Source organism: Lepus europaeus, chromosome 11 (assembly GCF_033115175.1).
Source record: "Lepus europaeus isolate LE1 chromosome 11, mLepTim1.pri, whole genome shotgun sequence".
Lineage (NCBI taxonomy): Eukaryota > Metazoa > Chordata > Mammalia > Lagomorpha > Leporidae > Lepus > Lepus europaeus.
Window position 1 is genome coordinate 52,207,809 of NC_084837.1, and position 21,509 is coordinate 52,229,317.

The window sequence follows — 21,509 nt, forward strand, 5'->3', positions numbered from 1 at the left end:
CACACTGCAGAAGGAGCATGGGCATAAATGCAAAAATGGAAATAATAATGTTAGATTCCATAGTTATAGTCAGGTCTGGATCCAGAATCCCCCTCCCCCGCCAGATTCTCAGATCCAGGATCTGGTCACTATTTAGGGCTACAATGAAGAGCTGCTGGGATGATGAGATCTGTGGAGAGGTGTGTCAGCACAGCGTAAGCAAGTTGCACCAGGAACACAAGCCCTGGCTGACTGGATGTTCTGAAACTGCAGTGCCCTTGACATAGAAAGTTTCTCTTCAGGATGCTCCTCTTACAGAACTTACGTAGGCAGCAGCATTTCTAGAGCAACAACAAGGGATCCAGAGCTCAAGGGAAGAGGGGACAAACACCCCAGTCGTTGGAGATGGAGTTTCTGCAGTTAAAGTCAAGAATACGTATGATCCTGATTCACATGGTGAAAAGATTTAAGGTCACACATTACTCATGAATTATTTTTTCCCTGGGGTATTTTATAGACACTTTGTGAAATATTTCAGCACAGATCAACTCAGCTGTCATATAGCAAAGCTAACATTACTTCTCAAGAATGTTTGCCCATCTCAGGAGAGAAGAGACAGAGGGACCAAAACCAGAAGCATTGCTGGAATGCAGAGCTTCAGTTTCACTTTACTCTGTCCCACCTCCAGTTCCTCGCTGGAAAGTAACCGAAGAATTCTATGGCTTCTTGGCTTTGATGCATCCAAGCTGGAAGTACTTCCGCTTGGAGGAGGCCTCAGCATAGGATGCTGGAGAGAGAAGACAGCCACTCCTAGGACTGCCCACAGCCAGGCCCCACCTGCATCCTCTGGGTTTGTGCTTGACTCTCTCTGCAACCCCTCTCACTGTGCCTGCAGCACGCAAAAGTACACAGCCGAGTCCGATACTTGCACTGAGCGCTTCCTCAGGTGGAAGGAGCTACTGCTCTTAACATGACTGCCCTGGAAACCTCTGCTGTCCGTCTCCTGGATTTCAGATGAGCTCTTCAGGAGGAGAGTCGGCTCTTTGTTTTGGTATTGGACGTACCAGAAAAGGAAAGGTGGATAGCTTGTCTGGTAAGTGCAGTTCAAGGCCAGAGCTGCCCCTTCCAGGAGGGTGACCGTGCCTTCTGTCTGGGTCACAGAGTCTCCACTGGCTCCTCCTAATAAAAAAGGAAAGGCTTTGTTATATTGGTAATGTACAAGGGATAGTCTCCCATTCAGAAGGGGTAAAGGGTCATCCTGAAACCAAGGAGTAGACATCTTAGACTTGAGAAAATGCTACTCACTGAATATCAACAGAACCACAAGTCCTGAGCAGGAAGCAGGCAGCATGGCTGATCGAGAGGCCACAGATTTTGTTCAGGGACACACAAAACCTGAGAGGATTCCTCTTCCAGTTGCTTGGTCTTTGGGGGCGACTTCTACAGAATCTTGGCTCAGGTGTTAAGGAAGGCTTCCTACAAAATCATGCAACAGGCTGTAAGAAAAAGAGGTGTGGTTACAAAGCAAAGATGAATTTGTGTCAAATCACCACCTGAAGGAGTAGCACCCTCTGGTGGTTGCCTCTGTCCCTGCAGCCTGTTATGCCTCTGAGCGTCGTATTTACTCTGGAGTGGACCTTAGGGCATAGACCTAGTAAGGAAATGGGCAACTGGTATGAGGGGTGGAGCTCCAGGGAGGAAACACTAAACCCTGCAGACTTCACAGTGGTACCTGGAGCCAAGGCAGTGGGAATTCCCTCCATCACCTCTTGAAAGTACAAGGCCTGTCACTTCCTTAAATATCCTTAGTCCCAGCATCTAAGGTGTGTTCATACTCGGTGTTAAGTTGCTCTCAGGCGTCTTAGGGCATGCTGAGAGTATGAGAAGGCATGTTCTGAAATCTCTTCTCGGCGTATTCTCCACTGGTCTCCTGAAGCCTAAGCCCCTCTGCTTACAATGTCCTGCTCCTCCTTACCGCTGGCCTGGGCAACTCCTATCAGTTAAGAAGCAGCATGCACGCCATCTCTTTTCCCACCAAGCTTTGCGTAGTGTCTATCATTGTCCAGGCCATGTCATACTAGAATCATTTGTGCCATTTCTCAAGCTACCTTTGGTGCCCTTGATCTCAGGCACTTCACCTTGTTGATATCACTAGTTCATTTCCCAAAATTGCAAGCCCTTAGCTCATAGGAGATGCTTTACAAACATGTAAAGAATGGGTGGATAAATGAATGAATAGATATGACTGATGGGCAAAATTATCATTTTGTGGGCCACTGATCAAGTGAGAGTATTTGTCCTAGAGCTTGGTGAGACCAGCTTCTTCCAGGAGCAGATCAAGGACCTGGATAACAGGTGCACTCAGCATTTCTCTCCAATGGGTAAGGTGCATACCTTCTCATAAGGAGACACTCTCATAAGTAGTTTAAAATATTATGATGTAACACATAAAAATAAAATTAGGTATCAATTTCTTAGGCTTGTAGGTTTTGTGCAATTAACAAATCAAATAAAAACATAAGATAAATAAAATTAAGGCATAGTGTGAAGGAATTTTTTCTCTGAAACTAAAGACTCAGTTTTTTTTTCTTTTTTGGCAGGTAGAGTGATAGACAGTGAGAGAGAGAGACAGAGAGAAAGGTCTTCCTTCCATTGGTTCACCCCCCCAATGGCCGCTACGGCCGGCGCTGTGCCAATCCGAAGCCAGGAGCCAGATGCTTCTTCCTGGTCTCCCATGTGGGTGCAGGCGCCCAAGCACTTGGACCATCCTCCACTGTCCTCCTGGGCCACAGCAGAGAGCAGGATTGGAAGAGGAGCAACCGGGACTAGAATCCGGCACCCATATGGGATGCCGTCTCTGCAGGTAGAAGATTAACCAAGTGAGCCACAGAGCCGGCCCCAAAGACTTAGTTTATTAGAAGAAGGCTATGGATGTGCAATTCAATAACTGACTTAATGAACATGATTTGGAGCTTGATGTACTATTGATTAAGTGATTATGATTAGTGATTGCTAAGGGGTTTTTTGGAACATTTTCTATTCAATAGTATTCATATAATTCTTCATGTAATTTTATTACTATTTAATGAAGCATAGAAAAAAATATTTTGTGCACGTTTTGCTACATTTATGTTTCTTCAATTTCATGTTTATATTTCCAAGCAATGAATGTAACCAACTCATCCTCTTTCAATGGAAAGATGGTTGGTTCTATGGTAATGAAAGTTCTTGGGAGTCTAGTCTACATGGCCATACTCAGAATCACAATTAAATTCTCTTAAAAACTTTTTTTCCACTTAAACAACCATGATGGCTCCATTTAAATATTGCTATTGTTCCATTTGCTTTAAATTTGGTTAAAATGACACTAAAAAACATCAAAAGTGAGAGGGATATTCTGTTATAGTCATCTAGATGATTAGATGACTTTTATTAATTTTCATCCCCAAATACAAAACACCAAGCCTAAAAATATTCATGAATTCCTATACCCCAGAGTTGGCAAACTTTTTTATACAAGGCCAAGTAGTAAATATTTGTCTTTATCTGAAAGGCAGCAAGATAGAGATAGAGAGATTGCTCATTCACTGGTTCACTTTCCAAATGTCTGCAACATGTTGGGCTGGACTAGGCTGAAGCCAGGAGCCTGGAACTCCAACACAGTCTCACATGTGATAGGGACTCAAGTACTTGAGCCGTCAACTGGTACCTTGCAGGGTGCACATTAGCAAGAAATTGGAATCACAAGTGGATCTGGGACTCAAACCCAGTCATGCCATTCACTGGGAGGTGGGGTCCCAAGCTGCATCTTAACTGCAGTGCTAAATGTCCACCCCAATGAATGTTTCAGCATTGAAGTTATGCAGTCTTTGTTGCAAATGTTCAACTTTGCTGTTGTAATAGAATGACAGCCATTGTCAGTATATATATGAACTGGCATGGCTGTTTTCCAATAAAACTAGTTATAAAAACAGGTGGCAATTTTGACATTTGAGTTTGCTGATGCTTGCTAAACACCCATCATTTTCTATATGCATCAAAAGATCTATGGACTGAATCCTGAGAAACACAGCCATATTTTCTTGTTGGTTCCTTCACTACAACATTGTCATAGCTTGTTGAGGAAGCTTTAAAAAAAAAACGGGTGTATTAAATAAATGAATATATAGAAAGGAGAAAGAGGGCAGTGTGATGATCCCAGTGCCTAAGGCACTTTGCTGCTCAAGAACTCAAATAAAGGTCTCTGCCATTTAGGAACCCACAGGCAGTAGCAGAGATGGTTTTTAATCAAATAATCAAAGAAATAAGGGAGAAATTGGACATTGGAACAGGAAGAGGTTTATGATTCTGAGCATACTGAGCTTTCTTCCGATCCTGACTCTACAGCAAATGCACAGAACAAGCAGACATTCAATTGTCTCTATCCTTTTGAGGAAAGAAAAAGAATTTGGGGAAAAAATAAAAAGAATAATGAGAATAACCCAAAATTTTCATGAGGAAGTTGTATAAGGAGAAACAAGGTGCTTTAAATTAGTATTAGAAATAGAAGGAACCCATTGTGGAATGAGACTGGAGAGGTAGTAAGAGCCCCAATTATACAAAGTTTTGAGGGTCACGTGAAGACATGTGTCTCTATCCTATGATCAAATGAGGATCCAGGAGATAGGCATGGTCAGATTTGCAATCTGACAAGGTCACTCTCTCTATAGTACAGAGGACTGCTCTGAATCGTAGAATATGTTACTTGTGCTGAGGGCAGAGGGGCAAAGACACAGTGTGAATTTTAAGTCAGTGTGCATAGGTTGTGATGTCCTCTGGAAGACTTTTGGCAGGGGGCACAGTAAATTTATTAGAACAGGGCATTAGATTGGACATTATAATTCAAAAATGAATAACTATGGGCCAAAAAAATAATATGAGTCCTAATACACCCTATATGAAGAGTGTGGCAGAACTGTTAATTACCTACACAATGGATATTTATTGCTGTTTCTTAATAATAGAACTCCCATTGTGATATAGTAGAAGTATGTTCAGACAAAGGAACTCCCCAAGTGTTCAGGACTTACTTTAAAAGAAAAGTTTATTTGAGAGGCAGTTACAGACAGAAAGAGGGAGAAATAGAAAAAAGAGAGGTCTTCCATCTGCTGGTTCACTCCCCCAATGGCCACAATGGCCAGAGCTGGGCCAATCCAAAGCCAGGAGCCAGTAGCTTCTTCTGGGTCTCCTACATGGGTGCAGGAGCCCAAGCACTTGGGCCATCTTCCACTGCTTTCCCAGGCCATGGCAGAGAGCTGGATTGGAACAGGAGCAGCCAGGACATGAACTTGAGCCTGTATGGGATGCCCATGCCACAGGCAGAGAGTTAATTTACTAAGCCACAGTGCCGGTCCTGGGGTTACTTTTTGTTCTGATACATTTAGAGCTTGTGGTATCTTTAGGGTTCATCGACCTGAATCATTCATTTCAAGTGACAGAGCCAGAGGCTGTCACACAGAACTGAGTCTGGCATTTCAGTTTCCCACTCCCAATTCCATGCTCTTTAACCTAGTCCCAGATGCTTCCGAATGAAAGTCATGAATTGGAAAAGGCTCTCTGTTCAGGTTTTCCGTTTTTGTACACTCTGCTTCCTGGAAGACATACCCATCAACTCCAGCACTGCCGGGGCTTCTAAGAAGCAGCTACAGAAAGGTTTGTGTAGGAGCTGCAGGTGCCTGGGGAGCACTGTGCGTCTGTAGCACAGAAGTAAGTAGCAGTGTCTGCAGTCTGGGAAGCTGAGATGGACAAGGAACTTCTTTGGTTGGCCGTGTCAAGCGTGGCTCTTAATCTTCCACTGGGTTTCTCTCTCTCATTTGTCCGTATTAGAATTAGCGAGACAGGGCCTCTACCTGAGTCTTGTCTATACCACTGTAAATAGCTTATAGTAGATTTATAACTGCAGTTCATGGTAGCATTTTCACCTTCCTGGATGCTCAGAGTCTGAGGCTTCTCTTCTTCTTGTTGGCTGTTCACCACTGGGCAGAAACAGACCAGAGACCAGGAGTCAATCACTACATTTTCAAATTACATTTCCAAATTAACAAGACGTTACCCTCCACCCGCCTCCAACTGTGTGAACTCAGAACTTGGATCTCCCTGTTTCCATCAGCATGATCCCGGACTCACTGGCCAGCTGAAGGCATAGAATCACCAAAGTCCCTCCCAGGAGTTTCTCCATGCTTCTTCCTTTTTGGGTTCACAGAAGAGTTGGTTCTGGGGACTGAACCAGAGGCAGGTTCCTCAGTCTAGAGAGTTAGTTCTTTGCATTGGGTGTGTCCCTAGTTGTTCCACTCCCAGTCTCAGGTTTCTTGCCTATCCAGTCAGAGACAAGTTCAACCCTTTGGTTTGAAAACACACACACATACACACACACACACACACGGGTGGGAGGGAGGGATTGCAAACCAAGGGAAGCCTGAATAGAGGGAGGCACTGCCATCTGGTGGTGACTACATCATCCTGCTGCTAGCACATACTGGAACCATGAAAACATGTAAGAAGCTGATTGAGAAGAAACCACAAAGCTATTCCATCCCTTGCCTTCACTAAACTCCAATCCCGGCTTACAGCAGAAACAGATAAAAGTTAACTCTGGTAAGAACTCAAAGAAGAAAGAATAGTGGGGCCCAGTATTGACAGAATACCTCTGTTAGGTTTCCTATAGTTATACAATCTCTGCTAATGAAACTACAACTTCATTTAATTTTTTTCATGAATGCTTGGTTGAAATTATTTATAAACATGATTTGTATTGGTTAGCAACAAAAACTTATTGTGGCTTGGTTAAGATAGAAAAGGAACAAGCTAGTGAGTATTAGGCTTGCATCAGAATCTCAATAACGTAAGAGAATTGGACTCAAAAGTTACCAAGTTAGTAAAAGTATGGAAAATCACTTGGGGGAACCTTTTCACTGGCTCCTCTTTTAAGCTCCAGACACTGCAGGAACTGCCTGCAAGGCTGCTCATGCATGAGAATGTGTGCAGCTGCAGCCCCACTGCCGCTCTGCCCTGCAGACTTTCACCTCTATCCTGTTGCAGCTACTGCCACTTTCTTTTCTCTTTTGTATGCATAACTCCTGAGTCAAAGTTTGGGAACCACACATCTGATTGGTGGAGCCCAAGTCCACGCCCACATCCATCTGTACACCAGGCTGGTTATGAGTGTGTTTGTTTTCTAGGGTTGTGCTACAGCAAAATATCACAGATTAAATGATTTGAGCAACGAAAATTTACTTTCTCACAATTATGAAGGTTACAGATGCCAAGGTGTCATCATGTTTAGTTTCTTCTGATATGTCTCTCTCCTTGGTTGCAGGTGGATACTCTGTCCCTGTATCACCACATGGGCATCCTTCTGTCTATATCGCCTATATCCTAATCTCCTGTTCCTATGAGGACATCAGCCATATTAGATTGAGCTCACCTAACAATCCCAGTGAACTCCATTTATTCTTATAAATTGGGTTGCCACAGCTTCCTGAAACAACCAGTGAAGTCAAGATAACAGAGGTCGTCTCAGTGCTCATGCAAAATGATTGTTGCTTTTTACACGTATCCTCCCATGAACTCTTTGACATATTATTCCTCCACCACCTTATTGGAATCTTTCCTGAGCTCATATTGTGCACTAGATGCAGTGTTAGAAGGCTAGGAAAAAAACAGAGAACAAACTAGTTCTTCTCTGGAGCATTCAACTCATTAAGAGGAGGAGACAAGATTATGAAATTTGAATGCAATGTGTTGGTTCCAGGATGAAAACTGCTATGTTAGAAAGTGGGTGATGGTGCAGCTCACCCTCAGAAGTCATAATATACTTAAAATATAAAAAGCCACTTGAGCTGGAAATTGACTGATCAGCAGGTATAACAATAAACTGCAGAAAAAGTCAAGAACTTGTCACCTCAATGAAGTTTCATCCAGGGAATGTTGATATATCCTCTCTTGGGTGAAAGGGGTGGTGCTGCACCCCACACCACCTATCACGGAAAGAAAGGTACAACAGCAGGTGGGTTGTCTTGAGTGGTGGAGACAGCATATGGGACATCTGGATGTGCAACTTGGACTTATTTACCAAGTCATCGGGAAAGCTAACAATTTTGAGTGGGGGCCAGAGAAGGAGGGGACTCCAAGAAAGCTCAGGATTCGTTGCCATCTGCTTTTCCATGTTGTTTTAAATATAGCAGACCCGACAAGGATGCTTAAATTTTCTGTGGCAAATACTAATGCTATATGGAGACTCAGAAATATGAATAAGACAGCACAGTCCTCTGGAACTTGGGGAGAATATATTCCAATTTCTTCAAGTAACGGTTAACTTTCTGAGAAACAGCTTCTGGCTTGCTGATGGCCACAATGAAGTCTGAATGTCTAACTCAGGAAAAACACGTGACCAAGCAGCCTGAACTTTGATCTTGAACTGAGTGTTGTCTGACCTACTTAGCCTCAGCTATAATGTTGGGCATGCCCAGGAGCAATCATCAAGGGAAAAGGGAACACATGTGAGAGAGCCCACTGAGCAGATCCAGAAGGTGCAAGTCAGCTGTTTTGAGTAGGCTGCCCAGATTGCTCTGATATCAACTTTTCTTGTATTGGTTTCTCTCCCTTAAACCTCATCTATAGGCTCCTAGGGAGTTCTTTAGGACCAGATGTCTGAGGAAGAAAAGTCGAGTCTACATTCCATGTGGATTTGCTCTTTTTACTAGTACCACACAAAATTAGTACTGCCGCCTCACTGAAGAACAATGATGAAAGAAAAAATCCTTCCAGTGGCAAAATATCAAGTAGGCCATTAGGTAGTCAACATTATCAAGAGCGAGAGAGGGCCGGAAGTACTGATCTACCTCGATTTGTGAGCGGTTGCTGATGGTTTGACTGGATGGTAAGAGAACTGGAGGACTGATGACAAGAAGACATTGGGTTCTCTAGGAATGGTCGCAGACTATCAAGATAAATATGTGCCATGAGAATACTTACCAAGAAAAGTCCAGTGTGGTGGAAGTTCTTAATAATGGACAAAATGATGCAGCCTATGGATGTATCAACATCTTTTTCCAGCTTTCCCAATGCTTCCTCAATGATACCATGAACAAAGTATCCTTATTGGCAGAGATAGAAGTCTTGCATGAGTTCAGAGGCATGGCTTTCTCTTATCAGGTTTTCCCAGTGGCTAATGTTACTACCGAATGCCTAATTGTTAACCACAGAGGTGAACACTGAGACCCTGGGATGACATAATTCCCCAAGGAACTGACTGCATACTGGTGGCACAGACTGATTGCATAGGACTTCTTCCATCACGGACATGGATGACTGGAATAGACATACATACTGGAATATGTATGGAATATTATGACTGGAATAGACACACACACTTGCAAATTGAGTTTTCCTCCTTGTTTGTAATGATTCCACAATCATCAGCTTCATGAAGTCACAGAATGCCAACTCCACAATTAAGAGATTTCCCATTGTGTTTCTTCTGCTGAAGAACTATTTGCACAACAGTGGGCACACACCCATAAGCTTATCTAATCTTATTATATACCCTCATCACCCACAAGTGGCTAACCTGTTGAAATGTGGGATGGTTTGTTGATTTACTTATGGAACTAGAATACAAAACCCAGAAAATATGGGGGTCTGTCTTATAAGATGCAATATTTCTACATATCAGAGACCACTATATAGTATTATCTCTCCCATAGTTAGAATATGTGAGTCCAGGCATCAAAGAAGGGACTCTAAGAGTAGATTCTCTCATTTTTATGACCAGTAATTCATTAACAGAATTTTCACTTCCTGTATTTGTAACTTTGAGCTGTATTCCTTTGGAGGTATGGGGTGGGGGTGCTTTTTTTCTTCCAAAGGCCATTTGGCATTCATAACATCATGCACGGGCCATACAAAATTATCAACTTCAAAACTAGCCTGCTGGGGCTGATGTTGGGGCACAGCAGGTAAAGCTGCCACCTGGGATGCCACCATCCCAATACGGGCACTTGTTCGTGTTCCAGCTGCTCTACTTCTGATCCAGCTTCCTGCTAGGGCCTGGGAAAAGCATCAGAAGATGGCCCCAGTGCTTGGGCCTTTGACATCTACATGAGAGACTCGGTAGAAGCTCCTGGCTACTGATTTCAACTTCCAGCCCCAGCCATTGCAGCCACCTGGGGAATGAACCAGTAGATGGAAGATCGATCTCTCTCTCTCTCTCTCTCTTTCTCACTCTGTAACTCTGACTTTTAAATAAATAAATCAATCTCTAAAAAGTTAACCTTCTAATATATTTGTTGAATTTTTATTCCTTGCTGTGGTTGCCTTGGCAGGGCCAGAGCAAGCGATTTTGTGGGCCTTATATGGCTTTTGGACCAGACATTCCGAACCCTACAAGGAGGAATGCATTCATCAGGAGACACATCAGTGGTTTCACTGAATTGGAGGCTGAACTTCCATGTGTGCATTCTGGGCTTCCTAGGTCACTTCTCTAACAAGCACAAGAAGTCATCTAACTGGTACAAAAACAGGTTACTCTACGAAGTGACTGACACCAATTACCAATGAGGAAGTGGGTGACTGCTAAGCAACAGGTATAAAGACGACTGTGCCTGAAACCCAGAGACTATCTTTTGGGAGTCTCCTGGTGCCTCCATGCCAAACAGTAAAGTTTAATAGAACAGTAGAGCAGCAAATATAAAACAGAATTATTGGGGACTCCAACCCTTTGAGAATGAAGACTTAGTTCACTCCAGCAAGTAAATAACCCCTATCTACGAAGGGAATGGCGAAGGGCTGGGCAGATATAAAATGCATAGTAAAGGAAGGAAGTTGTCTATGTCAATTGCAGCCTCATAACCAAGTCTGGAATCAAGGAATGCAGCAGCTTTCTATATTTTTTCTTTGTTTAAAAAAAATTAGTGGGGCTGATGCTGTGGTGTAGCAGGTAAAGCTGCCACCTGCAGTGCCGGCATCACATATAGGCAGCCTGAACAATTATAAGGGTCAGAGACATAATTACCTTAGAAAAAATAATCAGGACACACACATCTTAAAAAGTGGGGAGGGGGCAGTGCCATGGTGTAGAGGGTAAAGCCACCAGCTGCAGTGCTGGCATCCCATGTAGGAGGCACCAGTTTGAGTCCCGGCTGCTCCATTTCCAATTCAGCCCTCTGCTATGGCCTAGGAAAGTAGTAGAAGATGGCCCAAGTCCATGGGCCCCTGAATCCACATGGGAGACCCAGAAGAAGCTCCTGGCTCCTGGCTTCAGATCAGAGCAGCTCTGACCACTGCAGCCATTTGGGGAGTGAACCAGCAGATGGAAGACCTCTCTCTCTCTCTCTCTCTCTCTCTGCCTCTGCCTCTCTGTAACTCTGCCTTTCAAATAAATAAAATAAATCTTCTTTAAAAATAGCATTCATTTTATTTATTTGAAAAGCAGAGTGACAAAGAGAGAGGGAGAGACACAAAGAGAGAGCTGCCATCTTTTGGTTCACTCCCCAAATGGCTAGAACAGCCAGGGCTGGGCCAGGCCTAAGCCAGAGTCTAGGAACTTCATCTGGGTTTCCCATGTGGATGGTAGGGATGGAAATATTTCAGCCATCATCTGCTGTCTTCTAGCTGGATCAGAAGTGGAACAGGCAAGACTGGAACCAGCATTCTGATATGGGAGCATTGCAAATGGCGGCTTAACAAGCTTTACCAAAATGCCTGCCCTTCTGCATTTTTCCTTTTTTCATTATATGTATGTGTTCCTTTGTAAATGCAGCTTTCTCTCTCTCCTTTTTAAAAAGATTTATTTATTTATTTGAAAGGCAGAGTTACAGAGAGAGAGGGAAGGAGAGACAGAGAGAGAGAGATTTTCCATCTGTTGGTTGACTCCCCAAATGGCTACAACAGCCAGATCTGGGCAATCTGAAGCCAGGAGCCAGGAGCTTCTTCCAGGTCTCCCATGCAGGTGCAAAGGCCCAAGCACTTGGGCCATCTTTCTCTGTTTTCTCAGGTACATTAGCACAGAGCTTGATCAGAAGTAGAGCAGCCAGGACTTGAACCAGCGGCCATATGGGATGTTGTATCCACAGGCAGTGGCTTGACCTGCCCGGCCCCATTCTCTCTCCTTCTTATCACATTTATTTTATATACAAGTTACTGAACACTCACATTGCAAGCTAGTTTGAATATAAAGAGTATAAATTCAGTGGCACGTTCTCTGGATTTTGAAGTGGCTTATATAGCTAGCGATTCACATAGAGACTTTGGGCTATGTGTATCCTTTGTTTTAGGGAAAGCACGAAAACTTCAGTTGTTGAAAGAACAATTTCAGCTACTTAAGTGGAAGCATAGAGTACTTTTATTATTCTTTGGAAGTTCAAATGCATATGAGGGTTGCGTGTGTGAGATCACCAACTCGAAGGTGGGGTACCAGCCGTCAATTTACTGCCTATCCAATCCACTCTTCTCCCCCATTGTGATGCTGGAGCTGGACCCTGCAAGCGATTCTCCTTGTCCATCTGGCACGATACTGGGCTGTGCCTGTAGGTGGGGCAGGGAGGAAGAGCCTTCTCTTCCTGCTTCCGGTCTGTTTTCTGCATTTGGGATCCTGCAGCGCTTGGCCAGCCTGTGTGACACCCAGAGGCCCTTCCCTCCAGCAAGGCACAGAGTCAGCCTGACTCTGTTTCCTGGCAAGTTTCAAGGTCATCCAGGCACATTCAGTCACGCTCGCTGACAACCTGTAAATTTTGTTGAAACCCTGGTGGGTGCTTCCTTGCTTGCCAGCCTTTGTCTCTGGACCCTCAGAAAACCTGCACGACCCAGCAGGCTATGGCTGCCCAGTCCCAGTGAGCTGTGACTCCTAGCCTCAGCAGGAGGGGCCCAGGGTCCGCTTATTCCCATGGGTTCCTTCCTTGGGACTCTGCCTTAGCCATAGGGGTTAAGAGCGTCTTCCTGGCATCCGCTATTTCCATATTTTTTAAAGTTATTTTTATCCATTATAGTTAATTCCTTGTTATCAAACAGTTATTTATTATAATTTTTCTCTTGTTCACATCGCCGGGGTGCTTTTTCTCTTGGTGGAACTATGACTGAGACCACAGGAGTCTGTGGGAGAAGGTGTCGGCTGGAGGAAGATCAGCAGTCAGAAGCCACGCACGGCGTGGTACTTGTAAGGAGCTGGGTCAGGAACATGGGGTGGCTGGGGCGGCAGAAGAGTTAGAGAGGTGGGGCTGCACCACGTAAGCCTGGACAACCCCTCTGGGCCAAGACAATAATTGTATTAAAAGGCTGGCCTGTCCTCCCTGCTCGTGCACCCAGGGGAAGAAGCTGGCTCTTTCTGCCAGCCATGGGCAAGACCTGATAGGGTTCCAGGCTCCTGACTTTGGTCTGACCCAGCCCCAGCCCCAGCCCCAGCCGTTGTGGCCATCTGAGGAGTGAGCCAGCGCATGGAAGACCTCTCTCTTTCTCTGTCTTTAACTCTGCCTTTCAAGTAAATAAATAAATAAATCTTGTTTTAAATCGTTGCACTGTCTAGCTTTTATTTCAAAAGTATTTTCCCAAGTACAGCTAGACAGAACACACACTATTTTTTAAAACTACCTGAAGCCCAGTAGGTAATAAGAATATTTTTGGATGACTTTTTGAGATTAATCTGTAGCTAGCTGACAACTGGTGAGGGTTAGCCAAGAGGAAAACTCAACGCTGACGTCCAGAAGAAGAGAGAGCTGACAAAGGTCCTGAGACTCCTAAGGGGTTTGTGCTCTGCTTCGCTTGCAATGGCAGGCACTGTGCCACTCAGAGCGCAGTAGTACGTGGCTGAGTCCTCCTCTCGGGCTGACGCTTTCCTCAGGTGGAAGGACGTCTCAGCCTTGTTGAGGTCAGCCATGAAGCCATTGGCGCTCTTCCCCGTGGTGTACCCCAGGAGTAGCTGCAGGCTGCTTCCAGGGTACCGCACATACCAGAAGAGCAAAGGACTCCCCGAGAAGGAGTAGCTGCAGTTCACCTGCACTGGAGCCCCTGCGGAGACGGAGCTGCGGTCCACGGGCTGCGTCACGGTCTGGGCTCTTGCTCCTCCTGAAACACCAACTCCAGATCAGGGAGAGCCTTCCGGGCTGAGGACAACTGGTCATCAGACATATTCTAAGTCGGAAGACCAGAGAAAGAACAAAAAGGGACTTTACTCACCGTGCGTGAGTATGACCCCCAGCACTGAGATGAGGGTGGGCTTCATGGCTGAGCTCTGGTGAGACACTCGCTGTTTTCGGCAGGGTTTCTCTGCGTGCGTTTCACCCTCACGTACACCCTGCCGGAGGAGTGGATGAGTTTACCAGCGGCCAAAGCAGAAAGCTTCGAGGGCCTGGTTGCTTTCTGGTTTTCTATCTACTTCCATCTGTGGAGCAGCTCCCTCAAGAGGCCAAATCTGGTACTGCAGATTGTGGTTTCGGGAGACACGCAGATTGTCAGAGTGGAGAGTGATGGATTCCTGTACTCTAGGGGCAAACGGAAAAGCTGTACTGGATGTCACTGGAGAGCTCCACACGGAGGTCCCCGTGGAGCAGAGCAGGAAGGGCGGAAGTACAAACGCTTTCGGGATTTTAGTTAAAGTAAAAATGGGGAGAAGACAGTGTATTTGCTAAAAATGTGCTATAATAAGTGAAGAATCATTTAGGAGTGAACGGATACATTCAGATGTCTATCTTAATAACTGTTACCAAAAAATTCGAGGGCAAATAACACAATTATTTTTAAAAAGACATTTTTAAAAACTAAGTTAGGCTGGTCATTGGTTTTGTAAGTATGATAGAAAGTACTAAAAATCAGATGTCAGGAATTCTGGATTCTGTAGAGGTATATAACAAGATATTGAGATGTTAGCAGATCAAGTACCTCCCATACATCATTATTGATTCTGACATCCCCACACAGGAAGTAGCCCTTTAAATTTTTAGTACTACAAGTTTTTTTTAAATGCCATATGAAGGGGAAAAGACCCAGAAAGAGATCAACTTAGAAAGATGGTAGACCGGAAAAGTCCCTGATCTCTTGTCCTTGGCCTAGGGCTTCTAAGCCAGCTAAGCTTAGAGAGCTCAAGTGAAGTATCCCATTTAGAGGTCAAATAGCAGAGAACCCAGGGTGAAGCAGAGACCATGGAGAGCCAGGGAGCAGTCCTACGGAGAGCAGCGGACCTCTAAAAAGCAGCATTGTCTCAATAAAGCCTCTCATCTTGCTCCCACCCCCAGCATACTGAGAAGATACTAGGCAGCTGAGGCCACCTGTCCTTAAATGAAGAGGATCACAAGCAGACCAGAGAACAAAGGCAGTGCCCTGGGTTTCCCAGCAGGGTACTGCATAGCCGCTGCTGACCATAGACTGAGAACCATCTAGGTTTTCCACCCTCACCAGATTGCCCCCACTCAGAGTGACCCAGAGGGGGCGTTTGGCCTAGCAGGTTTAGATCCTGGTTAAGGTACCTGTGCCCCATATCAGAGGGCCTACATTCAAGTCCCACAGCTGCTCCCCATTCCAGTGTCCTGCCAACGTGAACTCTGGGAGGCAGCAGTGACAGCTCGAGTGTTTGCTGCCCATGAGAGAGACTGAATGAGTTCTTGGCTCCCAGCTTTAGCTCATGCAAGCCATGGCTGCTGTGGGCATCTGTGGAGTAAATTGGCAACAGGAGATCTCTCTCTCTCTCTGCCTCTCTTTCTTTCTAAAAAATTTTTTTAAAAAACATTTTAAATGTCCAATAGCCAGACTTGTCAGGAGAAGAGAGAAGAAAGGGAAAGGACACCTCAGAGAGAAAAGGGGGCCTCGTCTGGGTCAGGCACAGGCTGAAAACTCACAAGGGTCAGAGACACAATTACCTTAGGAAAAATAATCAGGACACACATCTCAAAAAGTGATTAGGGGTGGGGGACAGCACAGTAGCGTAGCGGGTTAAAGACCCAATCTGCAGTACTGGCATCCCATGTGGGCGCCGGTTCAAGTCCCAGCTGCTCCATTTCTGATCCAGCTCTCTGCTATGGCCTGGGAAAGCAGTAGAAGATGACCCAAGGCCTTGGGCCCCTGCACCCAGGTTGGAGACCTGGAGGAAGCTCCTGGCTCCTGGCTTCGGATTGATGCAGCTCTGGCCATTGAGACCATCTTGTTAGTGAACCAGCAAATAGAAGAACTCTCTCTCTCTACCTCTGCCTCTCTGTAACTCTGCCTTTCAAATAAATAAATAAATCTTTTTAAAATGTGATTGAGAATTCATTTAAAGGAAGAATATATTGGTGAATGCTTTGTTTAATTTCCCTAAACAAATAAAGACAATTAAACAAAATTAGAAGAATTTTGTAAGCCTAGAATGTATAGTCATCACACACACATAGAATATCTCCAACAAGACTTTGGTTATGGAATGAGAAATAGGACATATGTTTGGTGGCCATTGTGACTTCATGTCCATCTCCCTCTTCTCCTGTCCAGCACTTTCCCCATATACCTTACAGACCCACCTGACCAATTCTGTCCTGTGAACATGAGGTACAGAACACATTTTTTATTGTAGTTTTTTTTTTTTAATTACACTCACTAACTTAACCATTTTTAGTGTACAGTTCAGTGGTGTTGGGTATCTTTTCTTGTACGGCAGGTCTGCTTTGCAACAGTGTGGACTCTTTCTTTCTCCCTAATCTTTGCTTTATATTTCTCTCTTCTCTCCTCTCTCTGTATATATTCATTTCTCTCAGTTCACCTCATTGCCCTGTTTTGCTAGTCTCAGAAGTATAATAGAAGACAGAAACTACTGGAATAATTTTGAGGTTAGAATGGAGACACATGTGTACCTGTTTGTTCACAAATCAAGCAACACTCCAAAAGCACAACATGAAGCCAGAAATAGAGTTTCTTATATAAATGAAGAATGACTAGACAGAGATAATTCATTTTTTATTTCCTAGAAAAGATAGAAAGGAATGTAATCAGGAGACTAAGTAGAGATATCAGTTTAGGAGTAGAATAGATACTCTTCCTAGATAACAATAAAGAAAGAGGAGACAGACGGAGAGGCAGAAGGAAGCTGGGAAATGCAAAGCACAATGGCCTATTATTTATTATTAATTCAAAATTTTAAGGGACAGATAAGCACATTATGAAAACAAATATAATTCAAAATTTTCACTGAATACAAGTTCCAAATGAATAGTAGTTTGCAATGTGAGTTATGTTGTCCATTGACTGTCCCAGTCACCTACTGATGTTAACATATCTGGTTCATAATGTTCTATAGTATGAGTTTATCATAGCATTAGTAGCCATTCTCTTAGGAATGCATTGTGGATTTTTTTCCATTATTACAAAAATTTTGTGATAAATGTTCTGTGCACAGCTCCTTAGCAGAGGATGAGAGAGAACTCGAGGAGGAGCAATGCCGCACGCACACTGGGGAGGAGAATGATGGGTGTTACAGCAACACAGTAATCTCAGTGAGGTTAGAGACGGTGAGCAAGCAGGGAGATGGCAGCCAATGTCAAGTGCCACAGACTTGACAGGGATCTAGATGACCACGTACATTATGGTGAAGAACATGGTTTTCATTTGTGTGCCATAATGAGACACTCAGGAGTTGTAAACACATAAGCAACGTGGTCTGAACTGTTAAAGATTACTCTGTTGGCTGAGGGCAGAACACACTGAAGAGAGGCAAGGGTGAACAACACAAGACCAGTTAGGGTTGTTGCATCAACTAGGCAAGAGACGGCCATGGCTCAGATAAGAGTTGTAGCATGAAGGTCATGAGAAGTGGTTGATTCTCAGAGTATTTTGAAGAAGATATTGAAAGAATTCCTTAACAGATCCAATGCAAGGGAAGAATAATAAGACAAGAAATATTTTTGATGCTTTGGGCCATAGGGACTAGACGACTTGTTAGATGGGGTTGCCTTCTATCTAAATGAGGAAGCATTCATAAGAAGCAGGTGAGGGCTGGTGTTGTAGTGCAATGGGTTGATCTGCTGGTTGTGATGTTGGCATCCCATATGGGCATGGTTCAAGTCCCGGCTGCTCCACTTCTGATCCAGCTTCCTGCTAATGCACCTAGGAAGATGTACTTGGGCCCCTGCCATCCACATGGATGACCCAGAGGGAACTCCAAGCTCCTGGCTTCAGCCTGGCCTAGCTCTGGCTGCTGGAGCCATTTGAGGACTGAACCAGTAAATGGAAGATCTCTCTCTCTCTCTCTCTCTCTCTCTCTCTAACATAACAATGTCTTTCAAATAAGTAAATATATCTTTAAGAATAAGAAGCAGGTGTGATGTAAGTAAGGTTCAGTGGGGAGGTCAAACTCAGCCGATAATTTTCTGAAATATCAAGTGAGGGACACCAAAAGGAGGGTATAAATTTGTGTATTTAACTGGCAGTTATTTGGCCTAGTGGTCAAGATGCCCATTCCCATCTGAGAGTACCTGGGTTCAAGTTCCAGCTCTAGCTCCTGAGCCCAGCTCCCTGCTAATGTAGATCCTGGGATGCAGCAGATGCCATGTCAAGTAGTTGAGTTTCCACCACCCATATAGGAAACCCAATTAAGTTCCTGGCTCCTGGCTCCAGTTCTAGTCTCAGTATAGACTGCTGCAGATATCTGGGGAGTAAATCAGTGGGCAGGAGGCTCTCTCTATCAGCTTCTTTATCTCTCTTTCATAAATAAAAAATTTAAAAATTGCATTTAAGGACAAGGTATATCAGACGAACTTAGCTGAGAATAACGTATCTATAGAGTTCTGGGGCCAGTGTTTTGGCATGGCAGGTGAAGTTGCCACCAGCCATACCAGCGTCCCATGTGGGTGTTGGTTTGAGTCCTGGCTGCTCCATTTCTGATCCAGCTCCCTGCTAATATGCCTGGGAAAGCAACAGAAGATTGGACCAACTGCTTGGGTCCCTGCACCCACATGGGAGACCTGGAAGAATCTCCATTTGGAGAGTGAACCAGCAGATTGAAGATCTCCCCCCCAACCCTGCCCTGTAACTGTACCATTCAAATAAATAAAAACGAAATCTTTTTTACAAAAGAGAGATAGTCCCATTAATAAATCCCTGATCATGCCAAGCTTAAAGCCCAGGGACACGAGGGGAAAAACGACCACAGGAGACAGAGACAGGGCCCAGTGACACAGGAGGAGAACGAAGAAACAAGTGAGGTCTCTAAATCCAAATAGATTATTTCAAGAAGACGATGGTGCTCTGTAAAGGCAATGCTGCTATGTCAAGGACGACAAGTTTAAAAAAATACTAGTTGTAGCAATAAATGTGTGCATTACACAGTTAAAAGGCCGAATTTTGCTTTTAGGATATAAAATCAAGCTGAATGATTTTAATAGACTTCTCGCTGCCACTTAAAAGACACAGCCACATGAAATTAAATGACAGGGGAAGATCAAAGTGCTAGCTCTGGCACGCACCGCAGGGCTTCCTGCCGGCTCCCAGGCAGCACCACGCCCACGGTGAGCACCACATCCGGGTGTTCAGGAAGGGCAAGTGAAGGAGGAGTCCATGAGGGAACAGTGAAGACCTCGTCCTGCGGGAGGAGGCGTCGGTGAGCTGAAAGAGCAGGAACCTCTGGGTCGTCCTTTCCCCCTTAGACACAGTAATCCAACAGCAGCCAACTGGCCAGGTCCCTTCGGGAGAAACCCAGTAACCACCTGAGCGGCTCCTGCACCCTGGGCACCTGGGAAACCGGCCAAGCCAACGCCAACAGAAAGCTTTGTTGAATTCATTCACTTTTACGCCTTGGTTTCCAGAACTTCTCGTAAAAAAAGATGGCTATCGGGGGCTCTGGAGGTGCCTCCCCTCCACGGAGAGGGAGGAAAAAAAGAAAAAAACCCAGCTACTATACAGCTAGCATATTCGGTTGAGAGCAGTGGGGTACAGTGTGGACGAAGTGGAAAAATTGATGGAGACTGCTGATGGTGCAATAAAGAAGGGAACAAGATGTCTTGGCCTCCTGCAGCCTCACCCCAGCTTCAATGAGCTTGAACCCGAGAAATCCCTCCCATGCTCAGGAAAATGCTGGTGCTGAATGATACCACCTGAGACGGAACCCAACTGTGCCCAGCCCCTGCAGCCTAGGGAGACCCTCCCTCCCAGGCCTCTGCAGTGGCTCCGCCTCCAGGGCTGTCAGAGAACAATAGCTGTGCCTCAGCGAGATCCCACCCCAAGCAGTCGGCAGAGATGGACAGTTGTGTCTGCTGCAGAGGGACTCCGCCCACACTGAGGCAAGCTGCGCCTCCTCTGCCTGAGTACGCTGGAGTGACCTCAACAACCTGCAGTCCCCAGAGACTGACAGGTGCTCTCTGCCCAGTCTGATGCTCTGCACTCTCCACCCTGTGAGGGACACCCTGGGGAGTGATCCCAGGCCCCTGCAAGCCCCAGTGACCAATGTGCTCCATGCCACAGAAAAGCCCATTCTCTACCGCTCTGCAAGCTGCACCCCACTTGGGCACACTGCTGCAACCCCAGCCCCTGGCAGTCCTAGAGATGGACCACACGAGCCCTAAGCCACAGGGGAGCTCTGCTCCCTCTGCCACGGGAGCTACGCCACATCTTCACAGAGTCTGCTGGAGTAGCCTTGCCCTGTTCGGATTGAATGCTGTGGGATTACTGACCTATGTGCCCCGCCCCCCGGTAGCCTGCAGAGACTGACTTCAACACTGCACCTGTCTGGGGCCTCTGAAGCGGCCACACAGTCAGTGCCTGGAGTCCAAGACAAAGGGAGGATTCTAAAAGTTGCAAAACAATAGGACCAAGTCACATTGAAGGGAATCCTGGTTAAAATAATTGTTGATTCCACAGTAAAATCTTATAGACTAGAAGAGAATGGGATGACATGTTCAAAACCCTGACAGAAAAAAAAAAAAAAAAAAAAAAAAAACCTTCCACCGAAGAATACTATATCTGGCAAAGCTATTCCTCAGGAATGAAGTTGAAATAAACATACTCAAGACAAGCAAAAATTTTAGAAAATTAATCACCACAGACTGGTCTGACAAAAGATGCTTAAGGGAGTCCTTTCTCTAGAAGTGAAAGAAAGATAACTACCATCATGAAAACCCACAGAAGTATAAAACCCACTGGAAGAGCAGACATGCAAGAGAAAGAGAGAGTAATTAAGTCTTATCAATACAGAAAACTCCCAAACCACAAAGATAAACAAGAGGAATAAAAGAACAAAGAATATTCAAAATAAGCAGAAGAAAATTTACAAAATGACAGAAGTAAGGCTTTACCTATCAAAAATAGTCTTGAATAGAAGTGGATTGGGGCCAGTGCTGTGGAACAGTGGGTTAACGCCCTGCCCTGAAGCACCAGCATCAAATGTGGGCACCGGTTCTAGTCCCAGCTGCTCCACTTCCGATCCAGCTCTCTGCTATGGCCTGGGAAAGCAGTAGAAGATGGCTCAAGTCCTTGCCCCTGCACCCATGTGGGAGACCCAGAAGAATCTCCTGGCTCCTGGCTTCGGATTGGTGTAGCTCCGGCTG

At 45.0% G+C, this 21,509-nt stretch overlaps 2 gene segments (V, D, J or C); both read right to left on the reverse strand.

The window, feature by feature from the left end:
• Nucleotides 1-859: 859 nt before the first annotated feature.
• Nucleotides 860-1,330, reverse strand: LOC133770488 (T cell receptor alpha variable 18-like). The segment is given in 2 exon segments: nt 860-1,155; nt 1,285-1,330. Coding segments are annotated over 2 exon segments (342 nt in total).
• Nucleotides 1,331-13,678: 12,348 nt separating this feature from the next.
• Nucleotides 13,679-14,230, reverse strand: LOC133770489 (T cell receptor alpha variable 16-like). The segment is given in 2 exon segments: nt 13,679-14,073; nt 14,185-14,230. Coding segments are annotated over 2 exon segments (441 nt in total).
• Nucleotides 14,231-21,509: the final 7,279 nt, after the last annotated feature.